This window comes from Callorhinus ursinus, unplaced genomic scaffold, assembly GCF_003265705.2.
Source record: "Callorhinus ursinus isolate GAN/ISIS: 27379988/994484 unplaced genomic scaffold, GSC_fseal_2.0 scaffold12, whole genome shotgun sequence".
NCBI lineage: Eukaryota > Metazoa > Chordata > Mammalia > Carnivora > Otariidae > Callorhinus > Callorhinus ursinus.
This window is the reverse complement of record NW_027397074.1, coordinates 76,817,177-76,843,940: the sequence shown is the minus strand read 5'-3', so window position 1 is coordinate 76,843,940 and position 26,764 is coordinate 76,817,177. Positions and strand designations below refer to the sequence as shown.

Sequence of the window (26,764 nt, the reverse complement as noted above, 5' to 3'; positions counted from 1 at the left end):
GCGGCTTTCCGGATTTAGCTTGCCTCCTGCCCGCCGTTAGGTGGCGTCCTCATCGGTCATTTTCTGTTTCCGGTTGGAGCGCTGAGGCCATTTCCGCAGAGCCACTGGCGAGTTAGGGAGGTGTGCGTTATGTTCTGAATTGCCGGGTCGGAGATAAACGTGGGACAGCGGGAATTTATAAATTCACTAGGAATTAGTAAAATAGAAATAATTGGAAGCTCTTTTTCTGGTTCCCTCCCTAATTGTGCAACTTGGACAAGTCACTTCTGAGTATCAGCGACCTTAACTCATTTAAAATCTCGCAGTGGCTCCCCCTTGCCCCTGAGACTACTGAACCCTTGCTTGTATCTCTCCTCGTTTACTCACACCCTCTACTCCAGGTGTTCCAACTTCTCTCATTGTCTTCTCCACTCTGTTATTCCCTCCGCCTGAGGTTTAACCATTTTGTGTTAATATTCCTACTTCCCTTTTGCGCTTCCGGTTTCCTCGGAAAGTCTAGGTCAGACACTGCTCTAGGCCTTTGTGGCCAGTATGGTAAAGTTAAAATGATTCATTTCACCTCTGAGCTCCTCGAGGTTCTCTAGATTACATGTTAATCTTACCTTTTACACGTACGTTACCTGTGTCTCCACTCCACCATCTTCCCCATGAGCCCCAGGGTGCAACTGCTCAGACTCCTGAAGTCCCACTTTTTTTTCCTTTTCAAAGATTTTATTCATTCATTTGAGAGAGGTCGTGGAGGGAAGGGGCAGAGGAAGAAGGAGAAGCAGGCTCCCCGCTGAGCGGGGTGCCGCATGGGGGACTCAGTCCCAGGACCCTAAGGTCATGACCCGAGCCTAAGGCAGATACTCAACCGACCGAGTCACCCAGGCGCCCCTGAATTCCCACTTTTAGCAGCTCCTTCTTCCTGGGTCCCTGTCAGGGTCCACCAGCTCTAGCTGTGGCCAACTTCGAGGTAACAGTTCATAGTCTGGCTGGATCCTGACACTTCCAGAATCGACATGAGAGGAAACCAGACTAGAATGACTTAATGTGAATGAATTAATCTCTCCCTGTGACATTCATAAAATACTGATCAACCTCTAATTCACAAGTATCTGGTTTTAAAAGACACATCTACAGTAGGGGTTGGGGAGAATGTTATCAGTTACTCTCTTCTTAATATTGTTAACGAGAAAACCACAGGCTGAAAATGGCCTCGCTTAGATTAAGGCCCCAAGTCAGTAAACCAAGAATTAACACCTAACCTGACTGCAGTTAGAACCCCCCAGAAGTGGAACCTATAACCAGTCACTAGGGAAATTTCCTGGTCAGTACTAGGAAATTGACTGATAGACTCCTTCCGTTTTTCCTTCTGTTCCTATCAGGAAGTCAGCATTGCCTAAAACAATGGATTCTTAGCTAATAATTTCCTTTTTTCAGTGATTTCTACCTTTAAAAAGCCTTTCCTTTTCTGTAGCCCTTTAGAGCTCCCCTATACTTGCTGGATGGGATGCTACCTGATTCATGCCTTGATTAATAAAGCCCATTAGATCTTTCAAATTTAGCTGAATTTATGTTTATAAATTTGTTTAACCAGCTTTCTAAGATGTAGCAAATTTAAGCCAGCTCTGAGGAAGTGGGAGAATTTATTGGAAATAGGTCTTCAATAACTTGGTATGTTGTGGTACAGAGTAAGTAATTCTGAATTCCTTTTTACTGAATGGCCAAGAGACTCTCTTCTTCTGCTCTAAGCCATTCTCACACTAAGAAAGAGTAAATAATCATGAAATGTTAGCTATATGTAGCCACTAGCCTCCAAAGATGGCCTTCCAACAGTCTACTCTTTTTTTTTTTTTTAAAGATTTTATTTATTCATCTGACAGAGACAGGGACAGCGAGAGCAGGAACACTAGCAGGGGGAGTGGGAGAGGGAGAAGCAGGCTTCCCGCCGAGCAGGGAGCCCGATGCGGGGCTCGATCCCAGGAGCCCGGGATCATGACCCGAGCCGAAGGCAGACGCTTAACGACTGACCCACCCAGGCGCCCCGCAACAGTCTACTCTTTTTATACGTATGTTGCTACTTACATCAAGAGATGAAGCTCATTTCCCATCCCACCCACCCCTGCCCCTCTTGAATCTGAGCTGGCCTTGTGACTAGCTTTGACCAATAGAATATAGCAGAAGTGACATTCTAGGCCATCTATAGAAGACCAGGCCTTAAAACTGGCAACTTTCACTTCCTGCGTCTTATCGAGCTCCGGTGCTGTGAAATCCCCGAGGCCTATGGAGGAGTACTGAGATAGCCCCCAAGTGAGCTCTCTGCTGACAGCACCAATTGCCAACCTTGTGAGTAAACCATCTTGAATGTCCTAATCCAGCGGCACTTCCAGAAGACCACAGTCTCTGCCAACGTCAGATGGAGCAGAGAATTGCTCAGCTAAACCCAGTTAATGCAAAGAATCATTAAAGATGATAAGATGGCTATTGTTTGGGAATAATTCCACTAAGTTCTGGAATTACTCTGCAACAACAAAACAGCAAATCAGTCTGAAAAAGTTCGTGGAGGACAGTTTAGCCAAATTTCTCAGTTTTGCAGCTTTAGACAATCTTTATGTTCCTAGCTGCAAGGCTACAAACTCAAAACCCTACAGCAGAGACCAGGCAGGTAATACAAGAGTAAAACGGCCAGGCGGGCCAGGTGGGTTCCTACCTCCTGCAAAGGAGCTAGCTGCTTTTCAGCTCAGTCTCAATGTTGCAAAGTAAGAATGTGTTGCCAGTGTTGCCCGAGCCGCTGACTTTTCAATAATTGTAAATCCAGCATTTTTAAGAAATGCCCTAACTTTTTAAATGTCAGCAATCGAGTTAAAAACAGTTTATCAAACAAAACCCTTCTGTTGGCCTTATATTAACCTAGGATTGCAAGTGTGTGAACGATGATGTCCCAGAGCACTTTACAGGCCGGGCCGTGTTCCTATGTTTTTGGTCAAGGGTGGTTAGGAAAGCAACTATTTGATCACTCAGTGAATTTTTATTGAGCATCTGCCATGAGTCAAGCACTCTTCTAGATGCTAGGGAAGCAAAAGCAAGCAGAATACGTAAAACTTCTATACTCATGAAGTTTCCATTCTAGAAAGACGGACAGTAATCAAATCAAACATTAAATTTATCGACCGGTGGTGAGTGCTATGGAGAAAAGTAAAGCTGGGGGCAGCGGATTGCAACCTACTGCTTAATGTATGTTCAGCAATGTCTTTAGTGATTTGGTGACATTTGGGCAGAGATCCAACTGATGTGAGGGATCCAGCATCTTGAGCTCGTGTGTGTGCACGTGTCGGGGTGGGACAGTGCCCATACTTTTAAGTAGAGAGACCCAACCTCCATTCTCCAACCATCGTGAGGCCACCATTCTGTCCTTCAGGCTCTGTGAGGGATGAGGAGGGGTTCTGGGACAAGTTTTCTATGCCCAGTGAAACTGCAGGAACAGACCCAGAGGGTTCAGTCTTAACTCTGCAACTACAGCAGTGACTTGGCTACCTGGCCAGTCACATGGGAATCTGGGGGAGTTTTTGGTGGGAAAGAGCCAGGACTAATGAAAGAGGGTGTATCTGGGAGAATATACATGCGTAGGCACTGGTTTCCATCAGTTGTGATTCTATAGATGTGTGTCCAAAAGCGGTGATTTCTCATTTTTTAATGAGGGTAATTTTATTATTTACTTATTTAAACTCTACACCCAACATGGGGCTTGAGCTCACTGACTGAGCCAGCCAGGTGCCCCTCTAAACTTTTTTGATTGTGTGTCCACAGTGGTAAAAATCTTATGCCTCCCCCATAAGTGTTTGCATTTATTTTTAAACTATATTCATGTACTACTGAATCAATGTAGTACATACGTTAAAAATATGCACAAAATAGAATTAAAAGGCTGTTTTTAAAAACAAAACATACAATATTTGGAAAATATCTTTATTTTATTCACTAACGGTAAAAAAAGTCCTAATTTCTCTCAGTAAAGAAAGATTGTTTATTTTATTGAAAACAATGTAATTCAGTACGTTTCAGTATTTTGAAAATGTTGGTTTAACACATTATTTTGGGCAACAGAATCACATAGTGATAAATCTTTCTAAAGACAGATTTTCAAATTTCTCCATAGCATGAGTTTCTTTTAAAAAAGGGCAGTTAATGTTTCATTTGTAGCTTTAAAAAATTACTCTTAACTTAAAAGGGACCCATTAAGCATGTTCATTTCTTTCACAATACCAGCTAGGTAGGTGCTGTGACCCCCCCCAGGGGTCAGTCAGCAAAAGAGAACCCACTGCATGCCTTCCAAGCAAACAGGGCATTGAGATGCTTAGGGCACGTTTAGAAGGACTGGAGGAGTTTGGGGAAGTTGCCACCAAGTTTCAGCAGTTCTAAGCAGTTACTAGGAGGTTGGAGCTGTCACCCAGGTCAGAAACATGCACGGAACCCCCACTGCTGATCAGAGCTGCGCCAAGGACCGAGGTGGGGGCTTACAGATCACCTAAAGCCTAGGGCAGAACTTGAAGTCTACCGTGACCTACCCATTTTGGTAGGTGCTGCCAGAGAAAAAAATAATACCACTTTTCCCTCCCGCCTACAATGTCTCACATGCATACACTGGCAGAAAGAAAGTGCATCCAGAACCTTGAAGGCAATGGAGTTTGGGAAATGTCGTTTCCAGAATTCCTGTCCCTGTACCACGGAGAGAGAGAATAGCACAGACGGCTGTGGGAATGAACGCTGGCTGACAAAGCCCAGACTGTGGACCCCCACAGCAGCATCCTAACCTCCTGATAGCCTCTCATCATCACAGAAAAGGAGAGCGATTAAGAAACACTTGCCTCTTTTGTAAAAGAAAAATAGCCATTAATTTTTAAGTTTGACAATGCTTGTAAATACTTTGCAACAAGATAATCACTGCGTCTCTTGGTTGTTTACAGGATTTTCATGGCTACTTTGCATTACATAGTTTCTTCTATAAAGGTATTACTTTTAATCAAATTAATGTAACCAATAACTTCCTGTAGCATATAAACTACAGTACATTATAATACGCGGAAGGAAATGTGACTGATAATAAGCAAGCTGACTCGCTAGATGCAGGCAGAGAGCAACAATTTATTCCTCTCCTCACTGCAGCTGGGCTGGAGAACCTCCTGGCTGAATTCTTCCTCGCCAGCATGAAATTGTGGGTGGTTCACACAGCTATTCCAAGAGAGAGCAGGACGATTAGCCTTTTTTCTTTGGTTTTAAAAAAGTCCAGTCCGTGTAACATTAAAACTGCAAGCTTCAACCAATAGAACTTCGCCCTGTTGTTGGCTGAGACAGCCGTGGGCTGAAAAATGAGCAGTGAGGGGTGGAGGACACGGGCAACCTCTCCGTCTCCCTGATCTGCTCTTCGCTCCTCAAATGCAACTGGTTTTGGAACCAGCTAGACTTGCAGGGATAACTAGCAAGCAGCTTTATGTTCTCACGAGTGCCCCTACAAACCCGCTGGGGATGCTTTGTTTTTCCTTCTGCCGGGATGAGATCTCTGGCTTTTCCAGTTTCTGTGAAGTAACAAACAGGTTGAAGTGTTATCAACCTCCTCCTCCTCATTTCAGAAATAGTCTCTTTTCCTGGGCGCTGACAAGTCCCCTCCAGTCAACTAGTACAACTTCAAATGCCAGTTAATTTCACACTTCTCCCCTCCCCCAGCCTGGCAATCGGAGGGAGAAGGGGGGTCACGGTCAGCGTCATTCGGAATTCTCACACACTACCTCTTCCCAGCGGCTGCAGTTCTGGGCCTGCTGTCCTTATTCGGGCAGAGGTGTCATCTGGTGCTGGTGTCCTCTGGGAGGGGCAGATTCCAGGGTCGCTTTCTCATGGGTTCTCAAGACTCTGTCCATCCCTGGGGATCTCTCACCCGAAGTTCCCCTGTAGGTTGTGCCTTCTGTAGTTCCTTAGGATTCCTACCCCAGCCTCCCTGCCACGGAGGTCATCTCAACCCTCCAGACGTTTCCTTCAGCTGGATTCCTTCTTAAAATGACCAAACGTGGCTCCCTTTCTTGAGAACCACATGAGGCCCACAGGAACTCAGGAGCTTTGGGCGTGCAAGCCATTCCGAATGCAGCCTTTTCTCCTCTTCTGCCTTCTCAAGTAGCTAGCTGCCTGACAGTGTGTCTTTAGGTTTTTAGGAGGGAGTCAGACACCGGTCCCTGTGTCCCTCAAACTCCACCCAATGTGTCAGGCTTTTCCAATGGTCCTCTTAAAGTGTCCCCTCCTTTGGCATGAGGCAGAGAGGAAGTGCCCCCACCCTCTCCTGCTTGGAGAGATGGGGAAACATCCAGCATCCTGCCAACCATGTCCACAGAAATCCTCTCACATTCTGTGACCTCGCCGGGGCCGGATGCCGAGCTCATCCTTCCCAGTATCGAGCTAGTGCGCCCCAGGATCCATTTCACAATCTCTCAGCCTGCGCCGCAGAGGTGACCCAGCTCCTCCTCCCTTTAGAACGAGGACAGACTTGGCGCCTATTGTTTGGTTCTCAGCCTTTGGGGTTTCTGGTGAAACTGACACAGAAAGAGTCCTATTTTAGTAAACGAAGTTACCATTGTCAACCCCTCCTCCTCATGGAACGCCTGTCCTTTCATCAGGACACCCTGGTGCACTGCAGGTGACAAGCAGTCGTCTGACTTATGAACCAGACTGTGGATGTACAGTTAATATAGAATTGAATACTAAATAGCATATGTATTATAATTTTATATTAAGTATTAATATGTACATATTATGTATTTACATATAAACTATTTTATACAAAATATATATAGGACTTTTGTTTTTGACATTATGAAAGATTAGATGTGCAGAGACGTCTCTCAATACAAAACACCGTAAACGCTGGGTGAGATTTTAACAAACACACAAAAAAACACTTTTTCAAAGCATGACAGAGCTGACAGTAAAAGAGCCAGAATAACCAGAGGTGACAAAGGAGGAGGAATAGGAAAGTGAGCACTTACAGCAACATTCGCCTTGAAGAGATATGCCGATCCCTGGTGGCCTAGAGTCTGGATTTCAATTTGACGTAGGCCGTCAGAAGGAAAGAAAGCCTCAGACTGGCATGGCGGGAGGACAGATCAAAAACTCTTACAAAATTGGGGTGCCTGGGTGGCTCAGTCGGTTAAGCGTTTGGCTCAGGTCATGATACCAGGGTCCTGGCATCGAGTCCCTCATTGGGCTCCCTGCTCAGTGGGGAGCCTGCCCCTCCCCTAACCCCTCCCCCTGCTCCTGCTCTCTCTCAGATAAATAAATAAAATATTTTTTAAAAAATTATTAAAAAACTCTTACAAAATGAGGGAATCCCCCAAATTGACCTCATTGGTGGGAATGAAAAAAATATCCCTGACCTCACTAAGAAGAGAATTTTCCTTTTTTTTTTTTTTAAGATTTTATCTTTTAAAAAATCTCTCCACCCACCCAACATGGGGCTTGAACTCACAACCTTGAGATTGAGAGTCACATGCTCTACTGACTGAGCCAGCCAGGCGCCCCAAGACCTTTCTGTTTTAATCTCAGCTCAGGGTAGGACAGCATGGTGGAGAACCTTCTGTGAGAGTTCCTAACCACCAGCAGTAACCAGTCACATGCGTTTGTGGTTGAAATTCATCCTGTCTCTGAGGCCCTGAAATCCTTAAGCTAACATTTAGTTTGACATGGTCCTGGGTTGAGAATGTTCCTAAGGAGCCTGGAAAAAGTGAACTCAAATACTCTTTAGAGTGACATACTTTAAATCTAGGCCTCAAAGAATGCCCATAGCTGAAGTTACAAAGTGCAGATATATAATAAAAAAAATCACCGAACATACAGAAATAAGCCACTCTGAGCAAGTTAGCAGAAAACAATAACCACAAGACTGGACCCACAGTTTGGGTCAAGATCTGACTCTGGTGCCTGGGACTTGGCTCTGGGAAATGCCCTCTTGAGGCTCCCAGCCTGGTTCTTAAAAGCACATTCTAGGGCCCCACCTTGGCCTCTCCCCTTAGTATACATCCCCAGCAAAGAAAGCTATTTATAAACCCTGGAAAAAACAAGCTCACAAGTGAAAATAATCAGATATTTGAGGAGTGGAGTCACACCAAAGGAGACAATAACTGGAACAAACTGTACTAGACAAACCAGAATGGAACAAGGCAAATCAAGAACTTAAAATAAGCATAATAATGATCTTTCCCAAGATAGGAGGACAATTTTAACAAATAAGCAGCTATAAAGAACGAAATGGAAATACTGGGTACAATATATGTAATAGTGAATAAACCCAATAGATTAGATAAAAACAAGAATGGCTACATAGCTGAAAAATGAATAATGATCCAGATCAGCTCATGGAATTTTCCCAGAATGTACTGGAAAGAGATGGAGAATATGAAAGAACATTTAAGAGATGATGATGATGATGATAATGTAAATATCTGTACGTGTCCCAGAAAGAGAGAAAATGGATTTAGGAAAGAGAATATTTACAGAAATCATAAGAACTTTCAAAAATTAAAGATAAAAAGGATTCCAATACATAGGTCTCATGGAGCACCAAACAGAATAAATATGGCGAAACAAAACTTTGACACATTATAGTGAAATTTAAGAACATCAAAGACAAAAACAAAATTCTCAAAGCTAGAGAGAAGGAGCAGTTAGTCCACAAAAGAGTAAGAATGAGATTGACATTAGTTTTTCTAACAAACACTGGAGACAAAAAAGCAATCAAGCTATATTTTCTAAGTGATGAAGGAAAATAACTTAGAATATTATATCCAGCTAAACTATTCTATAAATGTGAGGATGTAAAAATGATAAGTTCAGACTTACAAGGCCTTAGAAAGTTTACAGCACAAAGTCTCTTTGGAAACTCTCCTTGAAGAAGTACTTTTATACTTAGTATACTTAGTATCTACTATAATTATACTAATATACTAAGTACTTAGTAAGCACATGAAAAGATACTCAATACCATGAGTCATTAGGGAAATGCAAATTAAAAGGATGAGTATCACTTTATACCTACTGCAATAGCTCTCATCAAAAAATGGAAAATAACAAGTGTTCGCAAGGACGCAGAGAAATTTAAGCTCTTCTATATTGCTAGTAGAAAGGCAAAATGTTTCAGCTACTGTAGGAAACAGTTTTGTGGTTCCTTAAAAAGTTGAACAGAGAGTTTCCATATGACCCAGCAGTTCCACACCTAGGTACATACCTAAGAGAAGTGAAAACATACATCCACACAAAAACTTGTACAGTGGTCCCCCTGATCTGCAATTTCAGTTACCCATGGTCAGCCATGGTCTGGAAGCAGATGATCTCCCTTTTGGCATGGTCAGAAAGTGGGTAGTAGCCTAACGCTACATTATAACGCCTGTGTCATTCACCTCACTTCATCTCATCATGTAGGCATTTTATTGTTTCATATCATCACAAGAAGGGTGAGTACAATATAGTATTTTTGAGAGAAAGAGACCACACTCACATAACTTCTATTACAGTATATTGTCATAATTGTTCTATTTTATTATTAGTTATTATTGATAATCTCTTATTGTGCCTAATTTATAAATTAACCTTTATCATCGGTATGTATGGATAGGAAAAAACATATGTAGGGTTCAGTACTCTCCATGGTTTCAGGCATCCCTTGGGGGTCTTGGAACATATACCACTTGGATAAGGGGGAACTATGAACATTTCATAGTTCATAGCAGCATTATTCGTATTATCCAAAATGTGCAAACGGCCTAGGTGTCTATCAACTGATAAATGGATAAATAAAAAATGATATATTCATACAGTGGAATATTATTCAGAATATAGATACCTGGGAGATCAAACAACATTAGGGCAAAACACATCATAAAGAAAAATGAGGGCTATTATATATTGGTGGAAAAAACTAGATCAAAAAGATATCCATAATGAACATGTATGTACCCAATAAAATTCATGGCTCCTTGAAAAATTAGTAAGACCGAAGATTGAATAAGACTGGCAAGACTGAAGAAGAAAAAGGGAGTGATGCATATAAACAAAACCAAGAATGAAAGAGGAAAACAAAGATACATCAAAGATTATAAGAATTATGAATACATTTCTAAGAAATTTTCTGGAGGTGTTAATCATGTTGTTGGTGTTATAGGGAAAGCACCTGATATAATCCAACTCATACTTATGATCAACAGTCCCAGAAAATCAGGAATAGAACTTTTTTAGCTTCATAAAAACTGTATACCAAAAATCTAGAATAAACACCACACTTAATGGAGAAAATTGAGATAAGGAACAAAGGAACAAAGATGTCGCTTTCACCACTATTGCTTAACACTGTATTAAAGGACCATTTTAATGCTCTAAGGTAAGACAAAAGTGAAAGAATTGGGATGGGAGATTATACTGTCATTTTTTTGAGTTTATTTATTTACTTATTTGAGCAATCTCTACACCCAATATGGGGCTCGAACTCACAACCCCGAGATCAAGAGTCATACACTCTTCTGACTGAGCCAGCCAGGCACCCCTGTCTTTTTTTGTAGATTATATGATCATCTCCATTGAAAAGCTAATAAAATAATCAAATGAGTTATTTGAATAAGGCAGTTTAGCAAAGTTGTTGAACACAAACTCAACTTTCAGAAATCAGTAGCATTCCTTGATACCAGTAAATACCATTAGAGTATATAATGGATAATAGCATTCCATTCATAAAAGCAACAATTGTAAAGTACCCAGAAATCCTTTATAGATAAAATTTAAAACTATAGTTAACAGAAGAAAGTGTAGGAGGATATCTTTGTGACCTAGGGGGAGGAAAATATCTCCTAACAAACCCCTCAACACATACATGTAGACAAATGGATCAAATTGACTATTAAAAATTAAGACTTTCTGTTCAATATAGGATGTCATTGACAAAGTTAAAAGAGGTTACAGATGCAAATATCAAAAACATCCAAAACTGGTAAGAGATTATTATCTACAACAAAAAATCAAAATGCAATTGAATAATGAGCAGAAATGAATAGGCAACTCACAGAAGACTACCCATAGCCTTTGTTGCAATAATAAGAAATTGGAGGCAATCCAGGTATCTACCTCCAGAGAAAGAGATATGTAAACTGTGGTCGATATATAGTGTGGAATACTATGCAGCAATAAGCAACACACAGGATGTCCACATAGCAACACAGACGAATCTAAGAAAAGTTAGAAAAGTAGGAAACAGCACGATTTATAGCCCCAGACCATTTGTATGAACACACACACGAAATAACACTATTTTAGAAGTATACACGGATGGCAAAGGGCACATATCAAGTGGGCACCTATTAAACACAGGAGACTGGGGACTAAGGAAGGAAGGAGAAGCTGAATTTATAATAAAGTGAGGGAAGGAGTTCTTATGCTAAGTGATGATGACCACGTGCTATGAATTGAGGCCCCTGATTAATGCATTGCTTTGCATTTGAGATACAATAAAGCAAAAATAAACTACATACAACACATACATATAGTTTGGAGCTGGAGTGGCCATCTGGCTATGAAGGGAGAGCCTGAAGTTGTCAGAGGGCTATCTGTGAAATCTGACACTTTGAATGCCAGCGCAGAGACAGGCCTAGATCCTGGTGACATTGTATCACTAGATAAAGCTTCACCTATACCAGGCTTACCTCTAGACTACTCAGTTGTATGAACCAAAAGATTCCCTTTACTGTTTTGTTTAACAGACTTTAGTTTTTAGAGAAGTTTCTCTTTACTTTTTAAGCTGGGGGTTCGACATCTGCGATCAAAGAATTCTGATGTTTATCCACTTCTGTATTTTAAGTATTAAAAAAAGGAAAGATTTTTTTAAAAACACTATGGCTTCACCTCTGTAGTTGGGGAAGTTAGGAGAGCAAGAGGAAGCATGAATTTAAGAAATGAATTTAAGAAAAAAGGCAGAAGAGAGAGAGAATAACATAGCCACCATTAATGAGCTCTTATGTGCTAGGCACTATGCTAGGTGCTTTCCATACCTAGTCTCTGATTCAGCCATACCCCCCACCACTGGGTATCACCACTATAGAAATAAGGAAACAGGCTAAAAGGAGCTAAGTATCTTGTCTAAAATAGTGCCACAGCTTCATAGTAGGGACTTGGGAACCCATCTGTCTGATGTCAGCCTGTTTTCTTTCATGCTATACCACCTACTAGAAAAAAGAGTGGGGAAATGGGAGAGGGACAGACACAGGGACACAGAAGAGGTAAATATACAGACAGAAAAACCAAGCCATGTCAAGGCACACACTGATAGGGGAGAGCATCGTTTTTGAGGTAAGGACCCTCATGACATACCAGAGGATACTGGCATCAGAGGGGGCCATCCTTCGAAAAAGCTCATGATCTCACTTGCCATGTAATTCAACCCGCAGTGCGCCCAGAATCAGCTCTTCTGCTTTGATTTCCAATTTTCCAAACCCTTTTAAACAAAAGATTTCTCAAAGCTTTACTTGAATAAGAAGCAATGTCAAAGATTCCAGACACTGACTTTCACATCTAGTGTGTCAGGTCATTATTACCTATGCCAGAATGAACTTCTGTCTGCGTGATGTGCATCCACAGGATATTACAGTTGGCCTTGTGTAGTCATCTAAAAGCTCATCAGTTAAAAACAGATACAATAAATAGTGGTGACACCACAAGTATGGAATACTGTGAGCTGTCAAAAAGAACAAAACAGACCCCCATGTACTTAAGTGGAATAATCTCCATGATAACTTAAAAAAAAAAATACCAGTACTGTATAGCAGGGTATGTTTGCTAAATTTATGTTTAAGAGTCAGGTAACTGAAGAAATCAGTAGCAGTGGTTGCTCTGAGAAAAGGAAAGAGGAATCATGGCTAGGAAAGACAGGCTTTGCACTCAATGTATGCCCATGTACTTGGTACTTTTTTTTTCCCCAAGCGCAAGGATAATCTCCTCCCCCCCACCAAAATCTTTATTTTTTAAATTCAGTAGGCTCCATGCCCAACGTGGGGCTTGGACTCACGACCCCGAGATCAAGAGTTGCATGCTCTACCGACTGAGCCAGCCAGGTGCCCCCAAAACTCTTTTATTTTGTATCAAGTAGTTCACTGTGTCTTCCTTCCAAAACAGATCCAATTTCGGAATCTAGCAGGATCTGAGTAGAAGAAATAAGGTCTTTTCTTTTTCCTTCTCCAAGTGATGAGACAAGGAAGAGCCTCTTTCCCATTTCTTTCTCCCTTTCTTCAACCAAGCCGTTTGTTTCTTAAAAACAAACAAACAAACAAAAAAAACCCTTTGTCATGTCATCCACGTTTGTTGAAAATACTTTTAGGTAAAAGGATAGAGAAAAAGCACTCATACCACCACTCTTTAGATTTTGGAGTGTTAAGTCTTCCTATATATTTTGTGCCTCTGTGCATTTACACTTATAACTGCTCTTTCTTAATGCCTGGACATCTTAGCCGTTTCTTATTTTTAAAATTTTTTATTTAATATTATTTTTGTTTACTTAACCAATCCTAACATGGCATTAGACTGTTTCAAACTTTTACATCATTGCACAGAAATCTTTGTACAATCCATTTCCCCCTTAGAATCAACTTATAAAAGCAAAGTAACTCCATCGCCAATTTGTTACCTTTGCCTTAGAGCTCCATCTATAGTTGCTGTTCCATGCACTCATGTCCTAGCCAACCACTCTCCTGTCCCAAACCTCAAGTCTGACACAATTTCCTGCCTATGTGGACAGTGTAAAACATACTTCCTGCTCCATTTATTTTTCTATACTCCCTTGAAAAACCCCACCCTCTGGACCCTTGACCCTCATTCAACTCTAGAAGATTGGTTGCATTTTCCTACCTGATTATTTGTTGGCTCTCCAAAGTTTATTCTGAAATCCTTAATTCCTTGAGCTAAGTATCTTCTTAGAAACTTTTCTAAACTACAGAATATAATAAATAATAAAAGAGAACTAGTTTGAATGATAAGAGCTAAGGCTTACTAGTGCAGATTCCTACATGTCACCGTGCTAAGTGCTTTACATGCCTTATATAATTTGTTAATTGGAGTCACATGAAAAAAATTCCATGGTCAAATAAGCTTGGGGAAATTATAGATTTAAAAGTATCTTGCTTACAGGGGCACCTGGGTGGCTCAGTTGTTTGACCTCCGCTCAGGTCTTGATCTCAGAGTCACGAGTTCAAGCCCCACACTGGGCTCCACACTAGGCATGGAGCCTACATTAAAAAAAAAAAAAAATCTTGCTTACAATAACACCTTTAATATGTTAATACACATTTACAAGATGGTGACAACATAGTTGAGTGTAGTCAAATAACAATTATCTTTAGGGGCTATACTTCCCAAGAACTGACTTTGGCAAATCTGTCCTTAAATGTTGTTTTATAGTAAAAACAATTGCAGCCTATCCCCCTCCTCCATGCATGAGGACCATCCCTTTTAAAGGTCCATCCCTTTTAAAGGTTCTTCACGTTAATGATAAAGCACCAAAAATACATGTAAGCAAAAGAAAAAAGAAAAAGCACTCATACAACCACTTTTTATATTTTGGAGTGTAAGTCCTTTTTGTATTTTCTATGCAAACACACTTATAAATGATAAACTGTTCAATTTCTCCAAGTTGCTTTCTATCTCTTTATCCTTTTCCCCACCCCTTCCCCAGAGTTCTAAGGTTGACTTCTTTTTCTACCCTTTATCTTTTTTTTTAAAGATTTTATTTATTTGAGAGAGAGAGAGCGAGCACGAGAGTGAGGAGGGTCAGAGGCAGACTCCGTGCTGAGCAGGGAGCCCGATGCGGGACTCGATCCCAGGACTCCAGGATCATCACCTGAGCCGAAGGCAGACGCTTAACCAACTGAGCCACCCAGGCGCCTCTCTACCAAAGTCTTCTACAAGTAAGGATTTAAATGACTTTTTTTTTTTTGGTCTTCATTTATTTTTTAAAACTTTTAAAGTAATCTACCCAGTGTGGGACTTGAACCCACTCCTCTGGGATCAAGTCACATGTTCTACCGACTGAGCCAGCCAGCCTCCCCCAAGGATGATCTCTTCTGCAGATAATTCCCACATCTACATTTCAAGCCTCGAGCCTGGTAGCGGGTGCGCGCACGCACACACACACACGCGCGCACGCGCGCGCACACACACACACACACACACACACACACACGTGCGTGTGCATGCGCCCTATAACCCAAAGGAAGAACCTAGCGAGCCTGTGTTCCAGGACTCCCAGTCTGGCTTCTACTAATCCCAGTATACACCTCACACCAGCCTAGTTAGTCTCTTTCCTGCTTCCTCCTGACTGTGCTCAGGACATTCCCTCTTCCTTCTCCCGAGCCAAATCCCACTATCCTGAGACCTGGCTCTAAGGCCATCTAGTTCAAAGTCTTCCCAGATCTCTCCAGTCCAATTTCTTCCCTGCTCTGAACCTGTTTGTCAGGCAGCAATGGACCACACCTTTGTGATAAATTTTGAACTGTTATCTTTTAACTTGTTATGAGATTGCAGAGTGTTTGTTAATACGCTGAAGGTGGGGACCCTGCCCTTTACTTCTGTTTCCGATAGCACCCAGCACAGTACAACACAGACAACAGATACTCAACCGCTACTGAAAGAATGAGGTATTAAAACCCAAGTTAGCCAAATAATACAACAGACACGAGAATAGTATGTACATTCCTCTTTATTTAATACAACACATAACACATACAAAAAGAAAAAAACACTCATGTAAAAGGTCCTGTCACAGAAGGATAGACAGGAGACATCTACACTGAATCAAATAAGGCTCCTGCTTTAAAACAGGGGTTTGCTAGCTATACCTGGAATATGAGCAAGGCTGTTGCAAAGAAAAAAAAAAAAAAAAAAGAAAAGAAAAAAAATTCCCTGCACTGAAGGAGTATATCCATGGGGGCTAATTTACTAACTTCACAGATCCATATTTAGGAATGTTTAAGCCCTCTCACATATCCAAAATTCATCAGGGTTTTATGAAATGTGTGGTTATTTTTTGGTTAAAAAAATTTTACCTGTCCTTCTTTCTTCTTAGAAAATAGTGACAAGAACTCTCTAAAAACTAGAGACCAGCAAACCACCCAGAGTTTGGAAAGCGTTCCCATTAAAGTCCACAGGGTGTGCGGAACAGAGAATGCAAAGGCAAGAGAGCAGTGGGAAGAAGAATTGAACTTCTTAGTCCTTTCCTGGCAGCGCATATTCAATCAACCACGGGGAGAGACAAAGTGGAAACACCTAGGCTCAGTGCAGGGTTCAGTAGCAGCAGTTTGTCCATATTCCTGCTCTAAGTAGAGCCGGAAATTAAACAAGCACCAGTTCGTCTCAAAAGAGCCTTATACAAACACACACACATACATACCCACACCCATCCACATGTCATCACCACCCCCTTTTATTTAAATTTATTATTTTTTTTTTTTACTAAAATAATACAAAAAAGGGAGACAGGTATATTTACAAAAATCCATGGCTGGTACAGTACATAATTTTTAAGACACACTAAATGCTACAATCTTTCAGGTCCTGAGATTATTACAAATATCAACTCAAAGCTGTGTTCAGGTCCAGTTTTAAAGGAGGAAAAAAAAAACCCAAAATATTAAGTCACACACTTAAATACAGCATATCCCTTCAAGTTAGCACAAACGCACCTCCCTATAAACAAATGCAAGAGAGTAATCAGTGCCCTTCACCCAGAGGAGCTGCAATTCTGTAGGCCCCTTCCTTCAAGATCGGTTGTGGAACATGTTGGCAGCTCTGTCAAGTGTGGAGGCGGCTAAAGTCAGAGGAAGATGTGTACCTGGAGGGAAGTTCCTCTAGAGAGTGAACGTTCACTGTATCAATAAGTCCTGTTTTTCCTTCTGTTACCAAACAAAAGTCTTTCCCTTATCAGAATTCATACCACAAGTGATGGAAATATGTGCTTACCCAGACTAAAAATTAGAATCCTTATTCCCAATCAGTTATAGCAAATAATTGGTCTGCAGTCCCACATTTTTACAACTGCAAATAAACTTCCTTGCTTGTAATAAAAGAGAGAAAACACCTATCACTTAGTTACCTTGGTAGACTTTGATTAACATATTTGGGGCACAAAATTCTCACCAGCTGGAGATTTCTTTTCCTTTTCTTTTAAGCTTGACAATCATGTTTAGTGAGGCAAAACACAAGGGCAAGCCCCAGATTACATACTCTTCTTAAGGACAATTTGATATTTTTGATACTTTCTATAATATAATTTTTCAATGACAGCCAACAAAAGGACAATACAAAGCTTGAATCTTTTCTGTGGCTGGCCATAGATCAGAGGAAATGATTTGTAGGCTGGAAACCTACCTCTACCGGTGGAAAGGCCTCTGGCTTATCAGAAGGTCTCAGATGGTATATGTAATTAATTATGTAGGCATAGCCAGGATTTAAAAAGTCAGCTAAAGACGGCCAACTTTCTAACTAACTATATAAAACAGCAATACTTTTATCAGCTGAGAATAACTTCTTTGTCTTTTAGTGTCCCCAGCCAAAATCAGGGTAATCCTTGGTAGTTTTGCAGGCATGGGAAAGAAAAACTCTTATGTGCTGGTCCAGGGCACACTAACCTTGCAAACAGCACAAAACAGCAAACAAATGAGGAAAGGTTATGGCCGCAAGGACAGAAAATACAAGATAGGTAAGGTCTGACAAATTAAAGGCAGGCTGTCACACAGAAAAACATGCCGACTGGCTGGTCTCGGTTACTGCTGACCCTTAAATGTGCTTAGAGGGTAGATGGAGCTGTTAACTTCAAGAACAGAAGTATTTTCCAAGTTATCTTGAGTACCAGTTATCTTTTTTGTATTTCATTTATGTTTCCATTAGTGCTCTATTATAAAATATTTTAAAACTAGATTTAAGATAAAATAGAATTATATTATCATTAGCAAAATGGGAGCAAATAATGTACAGAGTTTTCTGAGGAACATAAAACTGGTTCTAAGAATTTATATGGCCTGTGTGACACAAACCTCTGCAAAGCAGGCTGACTCCAGGGGAAGTGTATGAAAATAAGCAAGGCAGAGTTATTATGAGAAATAAGAGCCCTTAACAAAGGTCTGCATCTCTTTTGAATAACCTTGAAAAGTATTAAGAGGAAGCCATGAATTGTAGCAACCACACTGTATAATAGTAGAGAAATCTAGTTTTTAATACAGGGGAGAAGAGAAAAAACAATTCCAGTCACCAGTGAACTTGATTTCAAATCCTGGACACACAGACCCCTTTAATTATACTACTGAGATTTCTGAAAGTATCCTTGACCTGTTTGGGAAACAGTTTGCATAACTGCTAACCCACTATAAATGGCAATATGCAAGAAAGATTGAGAAGTTAAAGAATTACAGTATGAAGAAATTAAATAAAGATCACAAATAGCTACTTTCAAGCAAATGATACTTTGGGGGTATCTGAGAAAAATGTAATTTTTCATTTCAAAGTTGTTCAAAGGCAGTCTGATGATGACCCTCCGGGCCCCTGCATGAGTCTATGCTAGGACAGGAACACTGTCCCAGACCATGCCTGCAGTCTTCACTTCGCAATGCAGTGAAGACCCAGGAAAGACAGCCAGAGTGAGCGAGAAAAGGAGGTGAAAGTCTAACCTTTTCTCTCCGGACTCTTAACAATATGCAGTGGATATTCTAGTGTAGCAACTGGCTAATGAAAGGGTTAATTTAAGAGCTCAAACTAGAGGTAAGAAGAAGGAAGAAAGAAGGAATTCAGCATTAAATATTCAAAGCTATTTTTAATCAGAGTCTGACCAACTGTTCAGCTCTACATACCTGAACACTGTGCCACAGAATCTAGAATTTGTAATTTGTTCCTCACTCTCTACATTCTAGAACTTTCTCAGAATTGAACACTGGGATGATTTCATCTTAACAACCCAAAGACATTCCATGATTCTCACTACAGTTTTGCACCAGTAAAACTAAGTTTTTTTGAATATAAAGTTCACATTTTAGGATAGATGAACACACAAAATATCTCTGTTTTATGCTTCTGTTAATTTTCCCTAGAGGAACAAACACACATTCAACAAAACCCTTATGCCTTATTTCTTTGGGTAGAAGTCATTTAACAGCTGTATTTGAAGAATGGAAAAAGAGGGAAAGTATGGAAAATAAAGAGTATGTTTATCTGCATAGTTGATATTTAGAGGTTACTAACTAAGGCTTTATCTTGAAGAAAGCAATAAAAAACCAAAAAGTGATTTTTAAGACAAAAACATCCTATTACTAGAGATTAAACGGGCCTTGGCCGATTGTGGGAATTAACCCGGATGCTTTGTCTGCTTGGGCCTGGTGCTTACTCTTGACTCACTTGAGCTGGGTAACTTGTTCCTCACTCTCTACATTCTCTTTCCTGACCCTGAATATGTGCTATAATTTAAATCTACGCACACTCTCTAACAATTGTTGCTTAGCATTTAGCCCTAACTACAAACGCAGCATCCATTTTTTTCCTGTTGCTATTGTTTGAAATGATAAAGGAAAATTCTAAGTCTCGCTACTTAACATGCCAGGATGAGAGGTGGGATAAAATGATCTTCATTCCTTCCTCAGAGATGGGCAAAACATGTTTCCTTCTATCCCTCCCCTTCCCACCCCACGTCCCAGCTAAGAAGTGAATCCTGCCTCCCCTCTCCCATTGTCCTACAACCTGAGCAGTGGACGGCTCCGACTCTTTCACAGGTGGAAGAAGCCTAAATTACACAAAGGTAGACTGGCTAACATCTGCCCAGTTGACTGTGTGTAGTGCTTGCCCCGTAGGCACAAAGCCGGATAGACCTGGAGTGACAGGATTAGTACACAATCTCTGATGTACAAGAAGGAGGAGATGCCCATTCATGCCTGAAAGGTTAACAGCTTAGCTATCCATCACCAGACAAGTGGTATAAGGAAATTAGATGGAGAAGATGGAAAAGTGAGGCAGATAAAACTTGCATTTATCAACTCCAATAACCAATCATCCAAACTTTACCTAGCTGTAGCTCCACAACCTTGGCAAAAAGCACACGTGTATTAACATCATAAAAGGCTTAAAAAGAAAAACCTACTTATAATTAAGAAACTTAGTGTTACTCCCCCCCAACCCTTGTTAACCTGAAACTAACCATTTTAATCCCACCACAAATATGTTTAAATAATCTGCATCTAAAGTAGAATTCCAGTGATTATTCTTTAAACTTAAAAATCATATGGTACTTTTTATACCCTTCATAGGGAAACATTTTTTAGCCTCTGTGGAAAGATGGTAATACTTTTTTAATTATATAGGATATTTTAGAAAAACTCAAAGTATTTTTGAAATAGTAAAGTCTCTGATATCCCTGGGAGGTAGGTGAGTATTATTATACCCAATTTTCTAATGGGTAATCTGAGGCACGAAGGTTAAATGATATTCCCCCTGTTAAATATAATGATTCAAGAGTAACAACGTCTGAGCTGAGGCAGCCTGATAAGTGCTTCAGTAACACTACCAGGAGCCGCCGCTTTCTGTTAGCCACCAGTCTCCTCTTCCCAATTAAAATGTCTTTAAAGGGGGCACTTATTAGATATATTTGTACTGGGCTCTGAGGATTGGTTCAACTTAGTCTCCCTTTATGTGTCATATCTGTTTTCAACAAGAAACAGATGAATCTTAGATACTGAAGATTACGCTATTCTGCTCAAGGGAGAAATCTAAATAGCCGTAAAATCAGATTAAGCCAAATGTAATTATCTGGCAAATGAAAAGAAAACTAAAGCTCTCTCAAGAATGCTATAGGTTATATGAGTGTTTACATGAGTATCTGAAGTCTAAGTTTATTAACCTTTTCACAGATATGCAGCTGTATGAATTCTTCGAAAATCATTTTCCAGAAGAAAATACAATGCACGCTTAATGTGGACAAAGTTGCTAACTTTCTTCAAAACTTATTCAGATACGATATGGAGCTTCTAACTCTAGCTCCCCCACGTCTTTAGTCTTGCCTGCCAAGTGCACCTTATCAACTTGACCCTCAAAAGACTCTTGTTATTCCAATGCTTTCTCCAATGTTACTCATGCCAAGTTGGAAGGGCAGAGAGCAGTGGGTTACATCCAGGAAGAGTCAATGAGTCCACTAAATTTACTTTAATTGAAATAAATGACTTATTATATTTATGTATTTTTCTTAACGTCTACAAACAGATATTCAAAGGGGGAAGATAGCATCTTGTGTAAAGACAATTTCCCAATCTACCCATTTGAATTGATTAAAAGCAATGGAATAAACAAGCCAGAAGTTTTGCAAACATCGAAAGGGGTGTGTTTGGAAAGGATGCAATGGTACAGTAGCTACTAGTTATAAATATATATATATGTGTGTGTGTATATATATACACACATATATATGTATGTATCTTACACATATATCCTTATACATATAAAGAAAAGGAAGAATATTACAGCATGACATGACGTTGGCAAGTCTGAGATTCTTCCTCCTGAATCCCCTGACTTATTAGCCTGTACTTTAGGATATCTGAGAACACTTTCAAGAGGGGGAAAAAGAAAGAAAAAAAAGGCACTTAACAAAGACAAAGGCCTGAATTGAGCATGTTTTAGAGGAGTAATAGAAGCATTTTACCAGAGCTAAGAAATGATTTACAGAGAGTTAAACTTTTCCCCTTCAATTTTATAAAATAAAATTGCATGTTTGTAATCGGTCATTAACCCACTACTGCATTTCTGCTTCATTATTACAAAAGCAAAAAACAAAACAATCATACATGCACAATAGAAAGTGAAAGTGCCCCTTTTGAGAACATATGGTCAGCAGAAACTACAGTGCTGAAGCACAAGGGAAAGTTCTCAAGTTTGGCCTGATTATAGATTTTTCTCACTCTGCTATTTCTAATTTAAAACAAAGAGAAACAAAACATCAACGAACAAAAAGTAAGCCAACACAAATTCAAAACCTACATGATAATAAAAAGAACTCAGGGACCAGTGTGCTTTTATGGTACACTCCTAAAATAAAGTATCCTAACTCTATATATGGGTCAAGTTATATGACAAAACCTCCTAGAGATAAAGAACTGTAAATCAGATTATAATCAACCAATACAGGCAAAGTTCATTGTACAAGTGTAGCAGCAAACATGATAGACAACTGGAGTTCTAGGAGACAGTCCCAAGGGACAGAGAGTTCTCACAACCAATGGCAATTTGAATAACAGTAGAGTTTCCATCTCAGAAACTGTCGTGAACCAAGTAGAGGTGGGAAGGGGTGTGGTAAGGGCAACCGGAGAAGAAAGACTAGAGGGGTCTGCCCTTTCCAACCCTGGGTAGTAAACAATTTAGATCTGCTTTGGGAAGAAAAAAAAAAAAAAAATCCTGGGTTAAAAATCTTTTCCAGTAAGTTGTTTTCAAACAGGTGTCAAACCCACAGTATCCAAACATGTATGTGCCCGGTTCTTCCCCCTACCTTGGTGATGCAATAAACCCTACTCAACTTCTGTGATATAAAAAAAAAAATGTAATTTGGGCTAACAACATCCATCAAAGGGGTGGTAGGCATAAAATAATGTATGAACACAATCCTCTGATTTCCTCAGAATATCAGGATTTTGTGACTTCATATTAACTTCACTTCTTTTTCTGAAACGTTTTTCTTTAGGCTGTTTTTAAAACCATGATTTATTTTACCCTCTGATCTCAGAAGCATATGAGAAAGAGTTATAATTGAGTTACAGTGGAATTATTGCTTGCATTGATTTTGGAGGCTCGGAATGAGCTTGACACTTTGCTCCCAAACAGTCTCCAACTGAGGCTCAGCACTGCTATCTCGGAAGACAACTCTGCTGACCATTATTGCTTGTGAATACTGAGGATTAACTTGTATGTACAGTAACAGCTTATACATCAGCGAAGGCAATTTAAAATACAAGACCGTTGAAAACAAACAGCTTCACTTTCCTGAATCAAGAATCCCGCTGAGTGGGACAGAATTAAGTGTGCTGATTATTTTTGCATTGGGATGTTGCTAATGCTCTTCAGAAATACACATTGCTCTATATCCTTTCCGATTACTCACCATTTTAAAAAATAACATAATTTGACTTTTAAGTGCAAAAATACAGTATGAGTCACAAGTCTCTGTGCTAAAAAATAACCAATTTATATGTTTGTATTTAGTAAGAAAAACTGTAAAGACAGGTGCCCATAAAGTATGGCCACCATTCTCAATGTTATGATCTAGAAAAGAAATAGTTCTGTATTTACATGTAGGAGCTCTCTGATCATACTTATCTACTAAGAAATAGAAGGATGCTTGTTTCATCTGTACAACACAAAAGGGTAGTCTTGACTGAAACGGACATAAGTTAGTGAAAATGTGGTATGGGGCTGAGGGCGGGATCTGGCAGCAGTCCTCATGGATCAAGACTGAAGAGAATAGAATATCATCTCCATATATATGGACTTCTCAGAGCCAAGGGCCTCCAGATATTTTTACTGGTTAGTTATAAAATAATACTCTGGGGAAGAATTGATAATCCTGTTCTTCTCTAATGGAGACAAAAGAATCATCAGGGATCTGCCCGTGGCATGATTCAAACTGATGGATTTAAGAAACTGAAATTATTCCCTGACTTAAACTGGTAATGAATTTTTTATAGAAATAAATTTATGTATACACACAGATGAATTCATGCACAACTATCAGCACAAAGAGAGATTAATATGCACTCTGACTCTCGCGGTGTGGGAAGTGAAAGCAGGGCTAGCTTCCCAAAGGCAAACTCCTATACAGTATTAGCAAAGACTTTTTTCTTTTCCAACTTAAATAAAAACAACAGGTATACTACATTGTATTAACTCAAGAATTGGGTAAGCTTCCCTAAATTAAATAAACCAAACAACCCTTAATCAAACGTACTCAATTCAAGTCAAACCTCTGGGCAACATCCCAATATCCTTGCAAAGTATCTACTGGGGTTGACACAACATTCTTATTTGTTCTACTGGTAAACTAAATTCTTAGAGGCAAGTAATTATATCAATGATTCCTCTGAAATAATCCTTTGCCCTTACTGTAACAAGTTCTTGGAACTAAAGTTTTCAGTTACTTATTAACTTTTTGCTATGAAGCAAGCCAATGTGACTTTGAAGTCAAAATACAGGTAATACAGATCTCAACAGATCTGTAGTAACTCATTCAGTCCTATAGGCTATCTGGGACTTTTGCTTATAAAAAAGAAAAAAGGGGCCACGTTAATACACTTCTTTGAATAAATTTAAAGGTATAGGGTGACTTGTAATGAAAACATGAAAATCTTGCTACTACCAATCTGATGCTGTTTTTTAGGTTAGTCTGTTATAAATGGATCAAGCTTACACCAATCTTGGGTATGGTTTGAAAACATTTGGAAGTCTAAACAGAGAGAAAAAAAGAGAGAGTGAGAGAGATTGATAGAGACAAGACCAATGATGAGGCAAAAAAATAAATAAAAAAATTAAATGTTTCCAAAAGGAACCATAAGTTTCTCCCTTAACATCCTTTGTTGAATATGTATTTGCATAAGGAAGCTATAATAACTATGCAGTCTTATTATTATCTGCAGATTTACTCACATATCAATATTCTCAGTAAATATTAATAAAGCTTTAAGATCCCAAATGCTCCAAATCCATTTCACTACACTGGATACAGGGAGTAAAAATACATTGTGATTGTTATAAAAAATAATCCCTTGTACACATAATGATCCTAATGTAATTCCTCCCTTTAAAATACTATCTTAAAAATTCCAAAAATATAATATATGCCATTTGAATGACCAATGAAGAGGCATGTGCAGTACACACTTACACCTATCTATATCAATAATTAAGAATCACCTGAAGTACCACTAGCTAAAAGACCAGAAGAAGTTGTGAACTGAGGGGAAGCTGGGGAAATTTACAGTTCAGAGTGGTAGGCCTGCAAGGGCTAAGAGCACCAAAGTCGCAGTCCTACGTCAAAGATCCCCATTTCTGAAGAGAAAAATGTGAACAAAGCCACATTTTAACATCAAGAATGGAAATAAGAATTAACCAGTCAATACCAGATGCACAAATCACCTGAAGAAGAGTTAAGTACCTGCTTCTGAATGGAAGATGAAATTGACCCTTTTACAAAAAGGGGACATCTAAGTTTCGTCTGTTAAGAGCAACAGGCTCAATTTCTTGACTTTTAAAAATGTCAATGATTTTATATATCACTGTGCTAAAATAACTTTCCTGAAGCATCTTTAGTTCACTGATTTACATGGGCAGTTGCTACACACTGGAGAAGATTCAAGTTTGTTCAGGATTTGTGAGGGTACAATATTTACTCAGCTACTGTCTGTATCAGACACAGGGTGATTAATTGGTGCAGCAAACTTGCTGCATAGTCCATTCAAATAGACATGATTGTTACTCCTGACAAACTGGCCTAATTCCAGATATATTGCCTTTTATTATGCAAGTATGTCTACAAGTGTTCAGATCCAACCCCCAGGATGGATGGAGTATACCCAAATCCTCAGATTCCTTCTTCCTCCCCCGGGGAAAAATCAAATTTGTACTTCTGTGGGTTTGACAACTGAGTCTCTTTCAAGTCAGTTAATGTGGTAACTTTGTCTTTCTTTAGAGGAGACCAAAGGTCACTAACTTTGCATCAAAGCATTTCTTCCTCCTGAACCTGGCTTTACTCAAGTAACGTTCTCTTTTCTTTTTTCCTCCTCACCACAGTGCTTGGGACGAGAGAATGTAAACATCGACAGAACGGCAGCCCTAGGACCACATGAGGACTTTCCCATCAGGTAGATTCCATCCGCTGGCTGAGTGTCTCATCTCCACTGCTCGCTGGGAAGTCACTGAGATTTCCGTGGTAATTTAGTGTCCCCTTTACTTTGGCCTCCATCTGAGAAAAGAGGTGTTTAATTGGCATGGGTTGGCATGTTTTAAAAAAATAGATAAAAACAAAACGAAACAAAACAAAAAACCCAAGGAGAACAATTAACTTTTAATTTCCATGTGAATGACATTGCTAAAGAGATAACCTTTAATATCTTACATGGTATAGCATTGAGGTTCGGAAACATAAAGGAGATAAATTAACTCAACAAAAACAATCCTCTTATCTCAAGTGACTGTGGTTCAACTGGTTTTCAGTCGAAATACTTTTTCAGCAAGTATTTATTATCTATCTCAGAGCCAACTGTATCAAATGCTGTGAGGATTATAAAGGAACATAAAAGACATAATCCCCACATTTAAGGAACCTACCACATTTTTCAATTCTTTAGACAACAGGGTCAATTCCATTTTCTTGCGAGTGAAATTAAATTTCTTGCCATGACATGGCATTTGATAATCAATTCTCAATTATTTACGTAAATGAATGCAACACACTGGTAAGTGAAAAATCCAGCTGAGTCTTTGTTTTGATCCTAACCTGGCAAAAGTTGTAAGTGATAAGGGAAGTCTGCTCCTGGGAACAATGGTTTCTAGGTTTACATACGGCTTTTTAACTTTTGTTGGGAAAATGTTGGTTACTCTATTTATACTGGGCAAGAGTAGGACTCAGTGAGCTTGAGAACTAACAAAATATAGAGAAAGTTTAACAGGTTACTGCCTTAGCAAGGAAAATGAAGCCTCCCTCTCC

The 26,764-nt window shown here is 39.7% G+C and overlaps 1 protein-coding gene and 1 non-coding gene across 7 annotated transcripts in view; both read right to left on the bottom strand.

Annotated features, from left to right (window-relative positions):
• Positions 1–4,048: 4,048 nt before the first annotated feature.
• The window catches only part of UBN2 (ubinuclein 2), an 87,592-nt gene continuing 64,876 nt past the window's right edge, over positions 4,049–26,764 (bottom strand). For 4 of the 6 annotated variants that reach the window (XM_025854799.2, XM_073899263.1, XM_073899264.1 and 1 more), the window contains one exon: positions 15,728–26,020. In XM_025854799.2, the coding sequence (XP_025710584.1) occupies positions 25,971–26,020 (50 nt within the window). In that variant the 3' untranslated portion in view covers positions 15,728–25,970. Of the gene's footprint in view, positions 6,558–15,727; positions 26,021–26,764 lie in introns of those variants that run through there. The other 2 variants (XR_012380364.1, XM_073899265.1) reach the window with 2 other exon arrangements.
• TRNAE-CUC (transfer RNA glutamic acid (anticodon CUC)) lies at positions 7,465–7,537 on the bottom strand. Its single transcript has one exon. It is a non-coding gene; the product is annotated as a tRNA-Glu (tRNA).